The sequence below is a fragment of the Phyllostomus discolor genome, chromosome 4 (assembly GCF_004126475.2).
Source record: "Phyllostomus discolor isolate MPI-MPIP mPhyDis1 chromosome 4, mPhyDis1.pri.v3, whole genome shotgun sequence".
NCBI classification, from domain to species: domain Eukaryota; kingdom Metazoa; phylum Chordata; class Mammalia; order Chiroptera; family Phyllostomidae; genus Phyllostomus; species Phyllostomus discolor.
The window spans coordinates 197,497,096-197,516,347 of record NC_040906.2 but is presented as its reverse complement, the minus strand read 5'-3'; the positions used below and the strand labels follow the sequence as shown (position 1 = coordinate 197,516,347).

At 37.5% G+C, this 19,252-nt stretch overlaps 1 protein-coding gene and 1 long non-coding RNA gene across 4 annotated transcripts in view; both read right to left on the bottom strand.

The window, feature by feature from the left end:
• Positions 1–1,967: 1,967 nt before the first annotated feature.
• Positions 1,968–19,252, bottom strand: part of PCMT1 (protein-L-isoaspartate (D-aspartate) O-methyltransferase) — a 48,692-nt gene continuing 31,407 nt past the window's right edge. The window contains exons 6-9 of one of the 3 annotated variants that reach the window (XM_028508907.2): positions 17,051–17,136; positions 12,884–13,053; positions 4,281–4,424; positions 1,968–2,767 (exon numbers count right to left, since the gene is read on the bottom strand). In XM_028508907.2, coding sequence (XP_028364708.1) covers positions 2,755–2,767; positions 4,281–4,424; positions 12,884–13,053; positions 17,051–17,136 — 413 coding nt within the window. In that variant the 3' untranslated portion in view covers positions 1,968–2,754. Of the gene's footprint in view, positions 2,768–4,280; positions 4,425–12,836; positions 13,054–17,050; positions 17,137–19,252 lie in introns of all 3 variants that reach the window. The other 2 variants (XM_028508908.2, XM_028508909.2) reach the window with 2 other exon arrangements.
• LOC118500368 lies at positions 17,320–18,874 on the bottom strand. The gene is made up of 2 exons (XR_004902935.1): positions 17,725–18,874; positions 17,320–17,512 (listed from the first exon to the last, which is right to left on the bottom strand). It is a non-coding gene; the product is annotated as an uncharacterized LOC118500368 (long non-coding RNA).

Below are 19,252 nucleotides of genomic sequence, written 5' to 3'. Positions count from 1 at the left end.
CTTGGCCAACAATCAGATGCCAAGGATGTTTGCAAAGAAGTCATGAGTTTTAAGTTATTATTAAAAAATGTTATTCCATTTTAAAATATATTGATTTTTAAAAAAAGGCTTTATTTATTTTTATTTATTTTTAGAGAGAGTGGAAGGGAAGGAGAAAGAGAGGAAGAGAAACATCAATGTGTGGTTGCCTCTCACAAGCCCCCAACCTGAGGACCTGGCCCACAACCCAGACATTTGCCCTGACTGGGAATTGAACCAGCAACCCTTAGGTTCGCAGGCTGGCACTCAATCCACTGAGCCACACCAGCCAGGGCAAATATATTGAATTTTTAAGATGCTGTAGTAGAGGTACATGATAGTCAATTTAGAAAGTGTAATCAATTTTTTTTGGACAATGAATTTTTTAAATTAAGGCAATGGGAATTTAAATATTTGCATGGACAATGTCAGTGTTTTTTCTTTCCCCTCAAATGTCACCTTTTTTCCCTAATGTGACTAGTTGGGAAAGAGTTGAAACCCTCATTAGAAACTCAAATTCTTAATTTTAGTTCTTTAGAGCTAGAGAGCTAGATAGATTAGGCCTTGAATAAAATCAGATCTGTAAAAAAGGCCTTGTTTCAATAGGATCTCACTAGACTGGAACCTTTAAAAATACTTTAATTCTTGCCCTTCATATTATTAAGGAAAAATAAAATTCTAAAATATTTTAAAAAGTATGAATAGCAAAGATTAGAGAAATTTGTTATCTTTGACCAACACACATATATAAACTCAAATGTCATGAAGAGAAAAGCTGTTGAACCTAGTTAAAATTATCCCCATCTCTACGCATTTATATACACTCCCTTAATAACCACTCCTGTTTATTCAATATTTTAACATTTTAATTCCCAACAGTGTAAAGTTCAAGAGCAATGCTTGGCATAATATTTGTCTGTACCAATCAGGTGGTACTTTGTCCTGTCAGATTTACACACTGTCCTCTCAATGAAACTGTAAATTCATTGAGAATAAAAGCCTTTTTCCATCCCAACACCTAACAGAGATTCACATATAATGCAATGCTGATAATGGCTATGAAGGGTACAGACTAGTGGATACGTTTAAGAATCAATTTAATTTAACGTTAAGCTGTAAAGAATATTCAATCTTTGAAGCGAACTCAAATGACACCGAGTGCTGGACACAAGGGTCCATGGCCCAGGTCCAGAAGCCATACCAACAGCTGCCAACTGAAGCCAGTGATGGACTGAAACTCACATGGTCTGGCCACCAACTCTGGCTACTTTCCTGTGTCTAAAACCTGGCCCCAGAAGAGACATTAGTGAAAAGATGTATGCATCATTTTTAAAGCCATTTTTAAAGAAGCAAAGCTTAAGATGTTAAGAGGTGGGGGAAAGGTGCTTCGCACCCTAAGCATCCACGTGTCGGAACCACATGCACTTGCTCTCGGCAGACTAAAGGGCTTTGCTGGGGGTGCCAGTCCTGCTGGCTTCAGAGCTCACACTGCTTCGAGTTCCAGAATCCTGAGAAACACTCAGATCCCACTATAAAAGGAAGATAACCACAACATTTAGGGAAGATTCCAAAGTGCTACTGACTTCTTAGAAACACACTTACAGTCATTCTAGTAACAAATCCTTTACAGGGGAGAGACGGGTTTTGGTAAATTTGTCCTCAAGCCAGCGCCTCCCTGACAGTCCGTCAGTTCATTCGCTCACTCATTCTGCATGTATCACACACCTACAGGAGGACAGGCCCTGTGATAGGCAAATGAGGTGTTCTCCTTGTCCTCAAGAAACATGGCCGCTCTCATTCTACAAATGCACAGCTGAATCAATGCCAGTAACCTACTCGTATTTCACAAGAGGGAGCATGAGAGAAACAATTTTTTTGCTGTGATTTTGGTCAGCATTCTGTATCCGGTGGACATGCTGTTCTTTCTTCGCATTCAAACACCACCAACGCCTCTTTTACTTTTAACTTTATTTGGCAAAGCAGCACTGCATAAACTGTTCAGTAACTAGGACACAGCTTACACAGCATGTTAAATTCATATACATTATCAGCAGCAAATTAGAAACAGAAGAGATAATACTGAGCTACAAGTCTCCTATAGTTTTTAAAGAGGAAAAGGAAGAACTACATCAGTTGTGTCCAATCTGAACTGCTGAACATTAAGGGACATCACCTTCCATCTTCTTAAAGTTTAATATTTACAATTGCTTAGTTTTAAGGTAACAAAGTAGCTGATTGTATCTACAACATGCTATTCTATGACACCACATCAAAAGCTTTAAAAAGGAAGCTCATCTCTATTTTCTTAGTAGCATCTAACAGACACCCAAAAATCAAGAATCTTAACTGGTGAATGGGGGTGTTACCTGATACACAAAAGCAATCTGAAAAATTAACATTGGAACAGAATTAAGTGTCTAGAAAAAGAAAAACTCCTCCTCCAAATCAATTCATAAACTAAGTTTTCCATTTTGCAGAACCTTTCCATTTAATATTTTAAAGTAAAATGTGGGCACATTAAAGAACAAGTGTATACTTTGTATCCTTTCTCTACCAATTTGGCTTTTCTGCCTCTCTGAAGAATTAAAAACCCTATGAAACCACACATTTTCATGCTGAAAATAATAGTGTAACAAAGTCCAAAACAAGCTGTGATGCTGTTGGTTTTCAAAAGCTCTGAGGACTGAGATGAGCAATCCACTGTAATATTATATACTGGTCAAGCTGACGTTGCTTTTACAGTTCGTCCCTGGGGGAAGAAAAGAGAAATATGTAAATAGGAGTCACATACTGCAAGACTTGGCTTTCTAATAGTTTAGATACAACGGTTAAATCCGTAAAAAAAGAAAAAAAGAAAAAGAAACAAAAAAAACCCCCAACAAAACACTAATCCACAAGCATTATTAAAAAAAAAAAAAAAAGCAAATGATCTCAAGTCCAAGCAAAAATGGAAATCAGCCATTTCAAACATCTCTCATGCTAATCCAGAATGAAGTATGAAATCTGCAGGGTCTGAATTCTTTTCTTTTAAATTCTAAAGATAACTTTCTTTCTTCAAGACCAAAAATTCAGAGAAATTACTTTTAGATCTAGAATATTGCTAATCCTACTTATTGTAAAGTAATGATTTGAATATTTAAGAATTCAAATAAAATTTTACAGTTGCAGTCACAAAATTGGACAAAAATTTAGCCTTTTGCTTAGAGGATCTGTTAGCAATTGCTGAATGGGTCAATCTCAACCCATACTCTTAGGGAGAAAAAGCACTGTCGGTAGGTATAATATACCTGTCAGCTGATTTCATAAGGCAGCTTTATTAGCTCCAAAAAAAAAACAAAAACAAAAACAAAAAAACCCCCGTGCGCTCAGCCAGGTGTAGCACTGTACCAGCAACTGCCAGTGAGAGGAAGGAAGGAATAAAGGTGCAATCTCAAATAAATGGTACAGTAGGTAAATTATACCTCAGTAAAGCTGTTAAAAGTGAAAAAGCTGAAAAGCCTAAGAGCTTCATATCTGAGGGTAACCTGAGTGACAAAAACATTGTTAAACACTCAAGTACTTCAGGGGTTAAAAAAATTGATGTTTGCAACAAATCTCAAATGATTCAGGAAAAAAAATTACATATATGAATACATAGAGAGGGAAGAAGAAAGCAAAAATGGGAAAATGTTAATTATTGGTAACTCTAGATGAAGAGATTCAGTTCTTTGTACTATTCTTACAATTGTTCTGTAATAAAAAGATTTTTAAAAGTTGATAAAATAAACTTGAAAGGTAAATAAAGAGCTAAAATATCCCAGGTAAGTGGTGAATTAAGGGATTATCAAACAATGGTTTTTTTAAATTAAATTTTGTAAATTGTCCAAGAAAATATTTTTAAAAATTACTTCTCCCATAAGCTACCCTCGTCATACAGTATCTATTCATACTTAACATATTCTTCTAAATATGTAAGTACTACATTTCTCATAGAATAGCTTTTACTTAAAATCATGCATTAAAATATTTGAGCACTTGCAAAGTACTCATAAGTTAAATTCATTTGTGCTTTTTGTATATGAATTGAAGATACCACTATTGTTTTTAAAATAATTTACCACATTTTATTTACCTATTGCAAGGCATTAAGGATATTGTAAATAAGTACCCTTGTTGCCCAATGACATAGTACAACATTTCCAAATATCTTTTCCATTTAGAAAAAAAAATTTTAAAGAAAAAGGATAAAAGCTCTCAATAAACTGGGTATAGAGGGAACGTACCTCAACATAATAAAGGCCACATATGACAAGCCCACAGCTAACATCATACTCAACGGTGAAAAGCTGAAAGCTTTTCCTCTAAGATCAGGAACAAGACAAGGATGCCCACTCTTGCCACTTTTATTCAACATAGTACTGGAAATCCTAGCCAGAGCAATTAGGCAAGAAAAAGAAATAAAAGGCATCAAAATCGGAAAAGAAGAAATAAAACTGTCTCTTTTTGCAGATGACATGTTATATACAGAAAACCCTAGAGACTCCACCAAAAAAAAATGTTAGAATAAACTAATTCAACAAAGTTGCAGGATACAAAATCAATATACAAAAACCAGTTATGTTTCTATACACTAATAATGAACTATCAGAAAAAGAAATTAAGAAAACAATCCCATTTACAATTGTGTCAAAAAGAATAAAAATACTTAGGAATAAATTTAACCAATGAGGTGAAAGATCTATACACTGAAAACTGTAAGAGATTAATAAAAGATATTGAAGAAAACAAAAATAAATGGAAAGATATTCTATACTCATGGACTGAAAGAATTAATATTGTTAAAATATTCATGTTACCCAAAGCAATCTACTGATCCAATGTAAATCCCATCATAATTCCAACAGCATTTTTCACAAAAATAAAACAAACACTCCTAAAATTTGTATAGAAACACAAAAACCCTAGAGCAATGATATGAGATAGAAGAATATGCTGGAGACATCACACTTCCTGATTTCAAACTATATTACAAAGCTACCGTTATCACAACAGTATGGTATTAGAATAAAACACATAGATCAATAGAACAGACTAGAAAGCTGAGAAATAAACCCACACATATATGGTCAATTAATTAAAAAGCCAAGAATACACAATGGAAAAACAATAGTATCTTCAATAAATGGTGCTGGGAAAACTGGATAGCCACATGAAAACAAATGAAACTGGACCCCTGTCTTACACCATACGCACAAAGAATTCAACTCAAAATGAATAAAAGGCTTGAATATAGAACCTGAAACCATAACACTAAACATATTTTGGTAATCATTCTGCAACATAAACATATATTGAAGTATTATACACTTGAAACCAACACAATGCTGTAGAATTATATCCCAATAAAACCGGGAAAAAATGATATTGTAAAAAAATAAAAGTATAATGATGTGGACAATATTAATGACATTTCATGAAATGCAAAAAGTTTACAAAATAATGCTAATGCATAGTCCAAGAATTACAAAAAAGATGTATACCTATAAATAAGAGTAAAAAAAAAATTACCAAAATATTAAATAGTGGTTATCTCTGGGTTCTGGGATTATGAGTGATTTTTATGTTATTCTTTGTACTTTTTTTCTATTTTGATAATGCATATGCATTACATTGGTGTAACAGTATTGTTGAAAACAAATAGAAGGAAACATATAGCACTAAAATGAAAAAAATTTCAAGTTTACAGACCTGTATTTTGACATTTGGATACCAAGAAAACCAAAAATTTTCTACCTGTGCATGTATAACCCTGTCATATCCTAATACTCCAAAACCTGTATAGTTTTATATTATTGATTTTTCCTAGTGTTCAAAATTCTGCATCATCATATCTTTGTCTGACTTACATATATAGATCATTTACAGTAACAAGCAGTATGTCCTAAATTTCTAGAAAATGTCTTTAAAATTGCTATATATGGGCTAAATATTTTCATTAGGTTAACAACTGTATACATTTATTACTTTGCTATAAAATATATAATCATACACAATTTAATTATTTGTTAGGTTAATAATCCTAAGCTTCTAACATTTAGTATTATATATTCTAACATTTAGTATTATATATTCTTTGTCAAAAACAAACAGATGTACTGCCACAAAACAATAATTAAAATCCATTAATGTTTTCTAGTTAATGGGTTTTTTGAGGTAATAAAAGCTTTGCACAAAGCATCATGAGACATTAAAAGAATTTCAAAGCAACAGAATATATGCCTGCCTTTAAGGATGCAAAATGTCACAATGTTATAACACAGGTAAAGAAATTTAAAAGGGCCAATATAGAACGACATGGAACACTCGCTCAATTGCATACCCTAGGACCTACACTGTCAATCTTAGACAAGGCCAAGCGATTCATGACATTGTATTCATGCATGCATGGCACTTTAAGGAGACTGATAAAATGCTTCTAGAATGAGAACCCTGAAACATTCCTCAGTTTCTCAAACCAGAGGTTAACTTATTCCATGGACTCTCATGGCTATCAAAGACAAAAATGAAATAAAACTTACCAAAAGATTAACAAAATATTGTTCCTATATATCTAAAGCATACTTATGTAAAATAACATACAAAATGTAAAAGTATTAAGAGTTTGTGAAGCAACTAATACACCTATTACACACCCTTAGTCGTGAACATAATACCACAGATTCTAGGGCTGTGGCCTACACAGCTGGCATTCTCTCCTCTGCTATTAGTCCACCACAGTATGAGTGACATTTTCCCAGGCATAAAGACACATTAACTGACATTCAGGTTTAGGGCCTTATTTGGCCATAGGATTTGACATGCCCACTTAATTCTCTTTTTATCTAAATACTTTCTATCATGTCTCCTTGGCAAATACTAGACCTCATACTCTCACAGCACTGCAACTAGCTCTGAATTCCCTCGTGAGAGGAGGGAAAGCTGCTGAGAAACAAGAGAAGGGTTATGAGAAAGTACTAGGATGAGTTGTTAAAAGTTAATCCCAAAGAAGATCTGAAGGAACAGAAATCATCTAGCCTGGCAGCAAACTAAGGAGCTTCACAGATGATGACTCCCAAATGTGGGATGGGCACTTAGAAAATCTTAAGAGACTTTTTTTAACCACATTCTATCCTTATTATACCCACTGCCTTAATTCAGGCCATCGTCATTTCAGCCCTGACTTGCTACAAGCACCTGCTGTTACTAACTCTGATTTTGTCCATTTTCAACCCAATCTGCATCATAGCCAGTCATCTTTTGGAAATGGAACTCCAATCACTGCCTGGCTTCAACCCTTCGATTGCTCTCTGCCGCCTTCAAGGCGGAGTCTGAACATACTACACTCAACAGCAGCAATTTTCAGCTGGCGAGCCACAAGGATGGTTAAAACATGCAATGCCTGACTCTTTAGTCAGGGGCACTGAGCTCTTTTCCCTTAGATTGTCAAATTAAAAAATGACAACAGTCAATACAACAATAGCCATCTGGTGTGAATAAAACAAAATTACACCTAATGTTTTGTTAGATTGTCAGAAAATATACTCTTGGGTGTGCCGCAGAACTTTAGTAATTAGTTTGTGTGTGCCGCGAGATGAAAAGGTTGAAAATCGCTGCTCCATGGGTATACCTCGGAGATATTACAGGTTCAAGTGCAGACAACGGCAATAAAGCGTGTATCACAATAAAGCAAGTCACACGAACTTGTTCCCACAGTGCATGTAATAGTTCTTTTTACACTGTAGTCTATTAAGTGTACAATAATAGCATTATGTCTAAAAATAATGTACATGCTTTAATTTAAAAATATCTTATTGCTAACAAGTGCTAACAATCACTGGGCCCTTAACAAGTCATAATCCTTTTGCTGGTAGAGGGTCTTGCCTCGGTGCTGATGACCGCTGCCTGGTTACGGTGGTGGGAGTTGAAAGCTGAAGTGGCCGCAGCAACTTCTCAAAATAAGAACAACGAAGTTTGCCCGATCAAGGGATTCTTCGTTTCACGAACAATTTCTCTGTAGCATGTGATGCCATTTGACAGCATTTTACCCACGGAACTTATGAAAATGGGAATCAATCCTCTTTAACCCTGCCACTGCTTTATCAATCAACTCAGTTCATGTAATATTCCAAATCCTTGTTGACATTTCAACACTCTTTGCGGCGTCCTCACCAGCAGAGTCCATCTCGGGAAACTACAGTCTTTGCTCATCCACACAAGGCAACTCCTAACCCACTAAAGTGTTGTCGCGAGATTGCAGCAACTCAGTCACATCTTCAGGCTCCACTATTAGTTCTAGGTCTCGTGCTGTTACCACATCTGGAGCTACTTCTTCCACGGTAGAATCGAACCCCTTGAAGTCATTCACAAGAGTTGGAATCAACTTCTTCCAAATTCCTGTGAGGGGACACTTTGACCTCTTCCCATCAATCTTGGATGTTCTTAATAGCATCTAGAATGGTGACTCCTTTCCAGGTTTACAATGAACTTTGCTCAGACCCAGCAGAAGAATCACTATCTATGGCAGCTGTCGCCTCGCAAAATGCATTTTTCCTTTTTTTCTTTTTTTTTAAATCCTCACAGGAGGACAGTGTTTGTTAGAGAGCAAGAAAGGGAGACAAAGAGAGAAAGAAACATTGATGTGAGAGAGTGAAACATCCATTTGTTGCCTTCTGGTATGCATCCGACTGGGAATCGAACCTGCAGTGTAGGCATGTGCCCTGACTGAGAATCAAACCCGCCACCTTTTTGTCTATGGTATGACGACGCTTCAACCAAGCCACCAGCCAGGGCACAAAATGTATTTCCTCAATAACAAGACTTGAAAGTCAAAATTACTCCTTAAGCTGCAGAATGGATGTTATGTGAGCAGGCATAAAAATAATATCGATCTGTTACATTTTTATCAGAGCTCGAGTGACCAGAGGCATGGTCAGTGAACAGTAATATTTTGATAGGAATCTTTTTTTTCTGAGCAGTTGGTCTCAACAGTAGGCTTAAAATATTCAACAAACCACGTTGTAAACAGACATGCTGTCATCCAGGCTTTGTTGTTCCATTTATGGAGCATAGGCAGAGTCGACTTAGTATAATTATTAACGGTCCTAGGATTTTCTGAGTGGGAAATGAGCACTGACTTCAACTTAGGCACAAGCTGCATCAGCCCCTGACAACAGAGTCAGCCTGTCCTTTGAAGCTTTGAAGCATAGATTTTTCCCCTCCAGCTATGAAAGTCTTAGGTGGCATCATCTTCCAATATCAGGAAGGTTGTTGAGGCTACATTGCAAGTCTGTTGTTTAGTGTAGCCGCCTTCTTTATCCCGGCTGGTCCTCCTGGATAACCTGCTATAGCTTCTACATCAGCACTCGGCGCTTCACCTGGCACTTTTACGTTGTGGAGACGGCTTCTTTCCGTAAACCTCATACTCCAACATCTACTAGCTTCAAACTTCTTTTAGAGCAGCTTCCTCCCCTGTCTCAGACTTCAGAAAATTGAAGAGTTAGAAACTTCCCCTGGATTAGGCTTTGGCTTAAGAGACTAAGCCAAAGTCTCTTCACTTTGTTCAGGATCTCTTGACTCTCTTGTTGTGGCTAGCTTGTTCTTTAATATGCAGACCACTACAACTTTCTGCATATCAGCAACAGACTGTTTTACTTTCTTATCATTGTTTACTGGAGTAGCAGTTTTAATTTCCTTCCAGTTTTCCTTTGCATTCACAACTTGATTAACTGTTGGCACAAAAAGCCTAGCTTTCGGCCTTTCTCAGCTTTTGACATGCCTTCTTCACTAAGCTTGATCATTTCTAGTTTTTGATTTAAAGTGAGAGACATGCAACCCTTCCTTTCACTTGAACACTTGGAGGCCACTGCAGGGTTATTAAATGACCTAATTTCCATATTCACGTGTTTCAAGGTCTGGGAGAGATGGGGGAAGAGCCCACTGGGGGAGCAGTCAGAACACACCTAGCAGTTAGTGATTAAGTTAATCATTTTATAAGGACGTGGCTCATGGCGCCCCAAAACAATAATAGCAACATCAAAAATCACTGACCACAGATCACCATAAGAAATATATTGTAGTAGTAATGAAAAAGCCTGAAGTAGTTTCAGCATTATTGAAACCTGCTACAGAGACACAAAGTGAGCAAATGTTGGAAAAAGGCACTGAGAACTAGGCTTGACCCAGGGCTGCCAAAAACCTTCATTTCGTAAAAACCCACAGCATCTGCAAAGTGCAATAAAGTGCATCACAGTGAAAGAAGGTATGCCTGTAACTGTCTGTTTGTCCTGGGCTTTGGATCTTTGTGGATCTCCCACATGACCGTGAGTGCCACCAGAACGGTCAGTTTCAAAATCACAGCTGTGTGTTCCAGCACTAGCAGTGCAGGGCCTGGCATCGCGGGCACAGATATACCTACTGAATTAATAAGTGTATTAAGGATGTCCTCAAACTGAAAAATAGTTAACAAAACAAATTACCCTTGGTGTCCCTGGCCCCTGGGTAAGTCAACTTCCTTTAGTGGTTTCGCATCACCTTTCCTGTATTTCTTCGAATAGTCATTCATTAAAATCAATTCAAAATCTTGGCTGAGTATTTGTTTCCTGCCTGGGCCCTGACTGATGGTTTATGAACACAAATAGAAATAGCAGACTAATGGTTTCTTAGGATTTTAAGTTAATGGTTCATGTTTTACCCTTTCAAACATCCTGTTTTCTATTAATTTTTACAGTACAATTTTTAAAAATATAGTACTTAATTCCTTTTCCAATCTGTTTTATCTTTATATTCTTTAAACTTATATTCTTTAAGATTTAAGGTTTATAATTAAGTAACTGATTATATTCATAATTATAACTACATCTTTGGTTGTAGGAAAATGCATTTGAACAAACAGAAAATTTAACTTAAAAAAACAAAGTCCTCCCAGTACAAAAGAAAAGTTTCCAATGATGAATACATGTAAAATTGCTCCATGTTTTAAAAAGCTGAAGGCCAGAAAGAAAACCGAGTATATATACATTGAAATATGTGATAATTGACTGAATAATTACCCATAATTTTAAAATTATTCTAATAAATATTCTAAATTTAATACAGTTCCGCTTCATCAGGGGCAAGTACAGGGATTGTGGAACCTAAAGCTGACACCACGGCGGGAGGGGAAACCTCTCTGTGAAGAGGGAAAAAGGAAACCAAGAACAGGACTACTCCTACGGTATCAGGTGTAAGGGCAGGAAGGACCCGAAGCAGGTAAGGGCCCTGAAGCTTAAGTTTCATGAGCTTCATTAAAAATCCACTTCTGGTATCAAAACAAAGTAGTTTTTTTCTTTCATTAAATTATAGGCAGAATGCTCAATACTGACATTTATTGTTTATATTAATAAAAAGAAAACTTTTCAACTTAGAAATAAAACCCCGAACTCATCAGATCTCAGCGATCTCAGTGATGTGCCTGCCCCTTTACACAGTGACGCCCGTGCGGCTGTGTGACGGTGTGGCCGTGCTAACACCGAGTGAAGGGAGGGTGTAATTAGCTGGTAATAACAACAGGATTCTGACAAGACTGATAGCTTTTTAATTTCTTAAAGAAGTAGCTGTACTCCAGATTAGAATTCAAAGAAAACAACTTTATATCTATATTAGGTGAAGAATAAAATGCAATTCCTAGTAAGATATCCCAGAAATGATCAATCACTTTAACAATCAGAATCTAGTTAAAAGTAAAACTCAGTTTTGAACAAACTGAATTACATTCATTACAATTAATTTATTCAAAAAACAAAATTTTTGCAATTAAAACATTCATTCAGAAACAAAATTGGGAGATCTATTAAACTTACAATCACTATGTTACTTATTAAGAAAATAATTATCTTAAAATAAATACCTCTGTCAAATAAAAATAGATTCTAAAACAAGGAAACTGTAGAAGCCTTTCTTATTTTGGCATTTAATCCTGAGAGGTCTTAGCTAAAGTCACTGTTACTTACTGATCACACTCCTCCCCACGGGAGGGAGCGGGGAAAAGGAGGAGGAGGAAGAAATCGTGGCTTCAGCCACAACATTCAGACTATGCCGAGGCGCACAACACAGGTGGGTGTCACGATGAGCCATGCTGCGCTGAAGACTATGCTGCATGCTGCTGGACCTCTGGGCGGGGGTGTGAGACCTGGGCACTCGCTTGGAGCTGACAGAATCCTCTCCCCTCCCCAGGAACTTAGTTACAAAAGGTTGAACACTGGCTGGCCCGCTCTATAGAAGGGCAATAAGCTTATTTGTTACAGTGGCTCTGAAACAACAGCTGACTATAAAACAGGCACAGGCTGTCAGACATCCATGAACTTGACCGAAAGAGAAATCAAGCTGGGAGGAAGAATGCCCCCTCTGGGATTCTGACACCTTGGAAAACTGGGACAAGAATCTTTTCCTTTTTTTCTCATTATGACAATGAACGGGGCAGGAAATGATGGCCCCTTCTCTTCAAACCAAAGCCTTTACCTCCATCACCTTAGAGCAGTTATAAAAATGATTCGTAAATGTACATCAGGGTGGCTGATGATAAAATCTCCCTAGACAGTACTAAACTGTGGCTCAAAGCCTCTTTAAAAAACACATTTGTGCCAACCAAGTCTCACCCTCCCTTCCCCAAAGATGTGAGTTAAACCAAAAGAAGGGCAGACCATGCAAAATTTCTCTACATTTTTAATGTAGTGAATTTCTGATGTTAAAATGGAGGAGCATACGAGTGATAACCAAAAAAGCAGCTCTTGCAGTCTAACGTCTTAAAATCCACACCCTTTCACCTTGCACGTGTGGAAGAAGAAAGAGCAGAAGATAAAATCACTTCCACCTGGACCACTGCTTTTCTTTATCTGTTAAAGGCACGTATATCACTCCCATCAGCGGTTTCATTTTGACACTGCCATCTTGTAGCTTGTCATACTGCTCCAGCATCTGATTTCCACCTGCAGGACCGACGGGCAATATCAATCTTCCACCAGGCTTTAGCTGGTCTATTAGCTAAAAGAAAAAAACATACATACCCAGTTACAGATTTTATATTAATAGTCATTTTACCTCTCCATAAACGGCCTCCAGTGTCCATGGGCAGGAAGTACAAATGTACTGTATTTGGCACACGCGTACTTTGATTGTTAAACGTATCACTCAGTTCCCACTCATTTACTTATCCGCCTCTCCTACTAAACTGCAGGTGCTTTGACGATAGGGACGGTGTCTTACACAGCTTGGTACAACTGCAATGCTCAAATGTTTGAGCTGAACATATAATATAGACTTATCCTGTTTAAAATCTTTGTGGTTTAGAGGGCAAGTGTAGAAATTCGGCAAGGAATCCCTACAATTGTAGCATTTAGGACATCACTTAACCAAAGCTCAGGGAACCTTGGCTTTACAATGGAATTTAGGATTGCTGGCGCCATGAGGAAGGGCGGTAGGGCTGGAGCCTGAGGCATTAGAATGAGGACCCCCGTCCATGAAGAACCAAGACCGCTCATCGAGCAGCCCCTCTGGTCAGTTTTAAATCTTATGTTACCATCTGCCTGTAGCTTTACAAGTCACCACTAATCAAAAACAATGAGAAATAAACCTTACTTTCAATAGTATTGCACCCCAAAAGGTGTCTCAATTAAACTTTTAGTTGTCAGCAAGTTGTTGTGTTTGTTTGGTTTTTTTTTGCCATTTTAATTTTTACAAAGTAATGGCAAGGAGTGCCATTGGCAAGGATTGAGTTGTTTTTTTAAATGTCAAGATTTATAAAGGACAGCCGGCTGCTTCCCTCCAATCTTGCTTCCTATATCCAGTCATTCTAATCCTTTTGGCTGTATCTTCATTGGTTCCTTTTTTATTTGGAAGTGCTTACTTCTAAAGCACGTCTTTTATTTTTCTTAATTGAGATATAACTGACATATAATATTGTATTAGCTTTAGGCATACGACATAAGACTTGATATGTGTATAATGTGCAAAGTGATTACCACATTTTAAGTTCAATTGACATCCACCACCACACAGTGACAATTTTTTTCTTGTGATGGGGATTTTTAAGATCTACTCTCTTAGCAACTTTCAAATATACAATAAAATTACCTATAGTTGCCATGCTATACAATATTTAATTTTATTTCAAATTATATACTAAATCAGGACTAAGCTCTCTTACAAATATTCTTCTCCTTGCCCCTAATCCAACCCAATACCTTAGTTTTTTATTTAAACCATTTTCAGTTGTGACTGTGTAAATATAATTTGCAGCTGAGCCAAGAGGTATTCAATGATTGTTTCCTTTCTTATACTGTACAATAGTTATTTCTCTGCAGTTAAAAACTGAAGTATTTTCTCTTTTTGCTCACTTAATTTCCTTTGTAACTGTTTCTAAACCTTTGTACATTCCAACAACTTCACAAACCTATCAAATTGGTGCCCTTTCTTTTTTTGGTGGAATCTCCTCGGGCCCTCCTCTGGCCGCTCCAAATCTGGGTGCGGGATTCTCCCAGCTGGCTGCTCGGCCTTCATCCTGGGACTTCTCTTTGCAGTAATACTGGGAACTCTCATCACCTCTCTCTTGAAAAGATGTCCTACCTTCCTGGATCGCATGGCTTCCTTGTTTTGGTTTTACCTACTGTCTCTCTCCTCCCTCATTTTTTGCTGTATTATTAAAGCAGTTCCTCCAGAAGCATTCTGGGAAACGGTGCACGGGCTACTGTCACGGAGAGCAGCTGAGATCTGCAAGTCTAAAACTATTCTCCCTATTTGGAGACATGTGTGGGTACAGAATTCCAGGTTGGAAATCATTTTCAGTTCAGAACTGTGATGGTGTAATTCTAATGTTGCTATTCTACAGTCGGATGCCTTTCTGGTTACAAATCCTTAACGAATTATCTCTTTTGCTTTTCTGGAAACTTTTAGGATCTTCTCTTTATATTTAGCATTCTGAAATTTCATGGTGATATTGTGGTGCTTCGTTTTTCTTTTTTAAAAATTCATCATACAGGACACTCAATAGATCTCTTCATACTACAGAATCATGTCCTTCAGTTCTTGGAAATTTTCTTACTTAGGACTTAGGGCTTAATTGTTCCTTATAAAAATTTCAGCCGCAACCCCTCTTTTCAGACCCAGAGCTCATCTCTGATTTCCCAAGTCCTGATGCCTGTAATTTCTAAGCCGTTTCAGAGGTCTGCAGCGCAAGCTACTTCTGCACTGATAGTGTCTTCTGGGGTCTCTTGGGTTTGGTTTCCTCCACCCTCCTGAGTCAACTATCACTCCAGCTGCTTTCTGTCTTCACACACTACAGAGTTCAGGACTGCAAGTATAATCTCCTAGATAGTTGAACATAGTGTGTGTTTCTGTTCTTGTTTTTCCGGCTGTTCTGGGCTGACATCCAAGAGGAGCATAAATATCTGTGCTCATCACCTTAAAACTGGAAAGCCCCTTCAGCATGTGTACAAGACCCTACAACACAAGTACTACTGTGTCTGAAGTCGTATTGAGTTAAAGCTATAGATGTCCTTTGGGATCATCTCGGGGTCTTGGTGAAAACAATGAGTCCTGCGCCCAAGCCCCTTCGCTTAAACACTGTTCGAGTTCAGGTTTTAGCTGTTTGTACCAGGCTGTCAATATGTTTTTAGTCAAAAACAAAACAAAAAACCCACTGATCATGTGTTCATATATGAAAATTCTTTGAGCTATTTATGATTTGTATGCCTTTCTATACCATGTTCATACTTCAATTAAAATGTATTAAAAGCAGCCCTGGCCGGGTGGCTCAGTTGATTGGAGCATCATCCCATACAGCAGAAGGTTGTGGGTTCTATTCCCTGTCAGGGCACACACCTAGGTTGCGGGCTCAATCCCTGGCCGTGGCACGTATGGGAGGCACCTGATGGATGCTTCTCTCTCACACTGATGTTTCCCTCTCTTCCCACTCCCCGTCCTCTCTCTCTTAAATCAATAAACATATCCTTGGGTGAGGACTTTTTAAAAAAATGTGTTAAAGCCACTGGTTTAGTGAAACACAAACAGAACAAAACACAGATAAAAAAGCCAGAGAGAATAAGTGATTTCCCCACAGTCATTTAGCCAGTAAGTAGCAAGTCAATGATTACAACAAATTCCCCAAGTTTCACCTTCTCACACCTGATCTAAATAAACACAGTAAGAACCCTTTCTAGGCTGGGGAGGGGACCAGGCTAGGCAGAAAATGCCACTAGTCATCTAGTCAATAACTGTGTGAAATTTGTATATAATAGAAACCTAAGACTTCAACAAATTTAACCAAGAATTATTAAGAGCTGACATAATGCTGACATAAGAGCTGACATAAGAACAGAGTCCTACAAAATGAAAAATCAATTTTGTACTTCAATATTTCCTTGACTATAATATTCAATACTAGAATATCCTTTCCTCAAATTGAAAGAATGCAAATTCTCTTATTCTGAAAATTAGTTCAAGTTTTATTCCTGTATGAATTCTTCTTATCACTCTATGAAAAATTCTTGTGTTACCTTGAACTCGTACAGGATTTTCATTTCATTCAATATGTATCATGTGCTAATGATATGACACCACATCGCTAATTTCCCTGTTATATGTATGACACACCTCCTCTGGGATATAAGCTTTGTGAAGGTAAAATGTACGACACATACTTCCTGGTCTCTCCCAGGCACCTAATAGTTTTGTACATTCGGTATTAAACAAAATATCGAGTCATTATCAGGTCATGAACTCTAGAGGGATTTTCCCAGTTCCACTGGGAAACTGGCAGACTAGTTCTTTGCTGGAAGACAGCCATGAGCTGGGGTTCAGTAGTAATCTTGATGTAGTTTATACAACTGTTTGCATATGGAAACAATAATTACCTACTAACTGTAACTAAAACGCACAGCACCAGAATGTAACTGTATTTTGAACACCATCTAGAAGTCATTCTCCTATAAATCTTTGAGAGTTTTAGCTGAAAGCACAGAAACACAGAAAAAACACAACTCACTGCTTGGGGCACAACCGGGGCCGCAGCGCCTACGTGGATAGCGTCGTAAGGGGCTTCTTCGGCATAGCCCATTCTCCCGTCCCCCACTGGAAGAAAACGTACACTCTCAGTGCCTGTCCAGGTAGCGCTGCTTAGTGTGAAGACTTTAAAGCAGGGAAAGGATAGTTCTGCTTGCTTGTTTGTTTGTTTGTTTGTTTGTTTTAAATAATGATGCTGGGACAACTGAATCTGCGTATGGAAAAAATATACACTTGGACCCCCGACCTCAGATATACACAAAAGTCAATGTCAGGAAGATCAAAGACCTAAATTTGGAAAGCTAAAGAACGAAGTTTCTGAGAAATAATATAGAGGAATAACCTTCGTGACTTCAGAGTAACCTATAGCAGGACACAGAAAGCACTGGAAAAAATTTAAGTCCAGTTACATTAATACTAAGAATTTCTATTTATCAAAAAGGACCTATGTATGCCCTGGCTGGCGTAGCTCAGTGGATTGAGCGTGGGCTGTGAACCAAAGTGTCACAGGTTTGATTCCCAGTCAGGGTACATGCCTGGGTTGCAGGCCATGAGTCCCAGCAACCGCACACTGATGTTTCTCTCTCTTTTTCTCCCTCCCTTCCCTCTCTGAAAATAAATAAATAAAATCTTAAAAAGCAAACAAACAAAAAGGACCTATGTGAGAGTGAAAAGGCATGCCGCAGGGTGGGAGGAGAGATTTATAATATGCATAAATAGACAAAGGGCTAGTCTCTGGAAGTCCTACAAATCTAAGAAAAATATAAACAACTCTATATCTGAACAGGCATTTCACAAAAGAGGAAACTAAATGGCCAAACATATGAAAAAGTGTTCAACCTCACTGGTTAATAGGAAAACACAAAATTAAAACCACAAAGAGATACTGTTATACACTCACTAAGTGGGCAAAAAGAAAAATCTAACAATACCAAATGCTGGTAGAGATGTAAAGTAATAGGAATCCTGACACACTGCTGCTGGGAAGGTACATTGGTTCAATCACTTTAAAGACAGTTTTGCAATGTCTACGGTAACCCTTAGAGCCTACAATAGCACTCTAGAGAAATGAGTGCTTGCATGAGGAGTGAATATATGTATGAATCTGGACTTACGGACACATGTGGTCACAGCAGCACTGTGAATATCCACAAATTAGAAATAACTCAATATACCAAGCTACAGTAGAATTAACACTTTTGGTGGTGTCCTTACAATGGAAGGCTGTACAACAATAAAAATGTACGCAAAAAGTGGGTGAATCTTACAAACATAAGGTTGAATGAAAGAACTCATTCATCACAGAATGATCACAGAATGTATACTGCATGGTTCCATTTATCTAAAGTTCAAAATTAAATTAAACATTAGTTTTGGAAGTGCAATTAGGTAGTACATGCGCAGAAGTAATGACAGGGGTTACCACCAGGGAGAAGGGAGGGAGTTGTGACGAGGGAAAAAGGAAGCTGAGGACTTCCCAGGCACCAATAACGTTCCATTTCTTCACCAGTGTGGTGATTAAATGGGTATTTTATTAAGCTTCACATTTATGTTTTTTGCATTTTTTAATGTTTTCTTATTTTTCACAATACAAAATGTGCTCCTATGGAAACAGTGCCATTGTATATTGCTGAGTGGAAAAAAGCAAACTACAGGACAATATGTATAGTATGAGGTAAACGCTGTGTGTGTGCAATTTGTTCATACATATACTTGTATTTAGAAAACTTAAAAGGGAAAAGGAGAGTCTGTCTTTTTTACCTCACATATCTGCACTGTTTATATTTTTTAATCATGAATACTTGTTGCTTTGGTATTATTTATATGTGGAATCTAATGAACAAAATAAACTAACAAACAAATAGAAACAGACTCACAGACACAGACAACAGACTGATGGCTGTCAGAGAGAAGGGGGTTGGGGGCTGGGAGAAAAAGGTGAAGGGTTTAAGCAAAGAAAAAAAGCCTCAGACACAGACAACAGTATGGTGATTACAAGAGGGAAGGGGGTGGGGGGATAGGAGTGGGTAAGGGGGGTTAAATGGTGATAGAAGGAGATTTGACTTGGGGTGGTGAACACACAATACAACATACAATTGTTGTATTATAGAATTGTACACCTGAACCCTATATAGTTTTATTAACTAATTTTACCCCAATAATTTTTTTAAAAAGAGCAATGAAG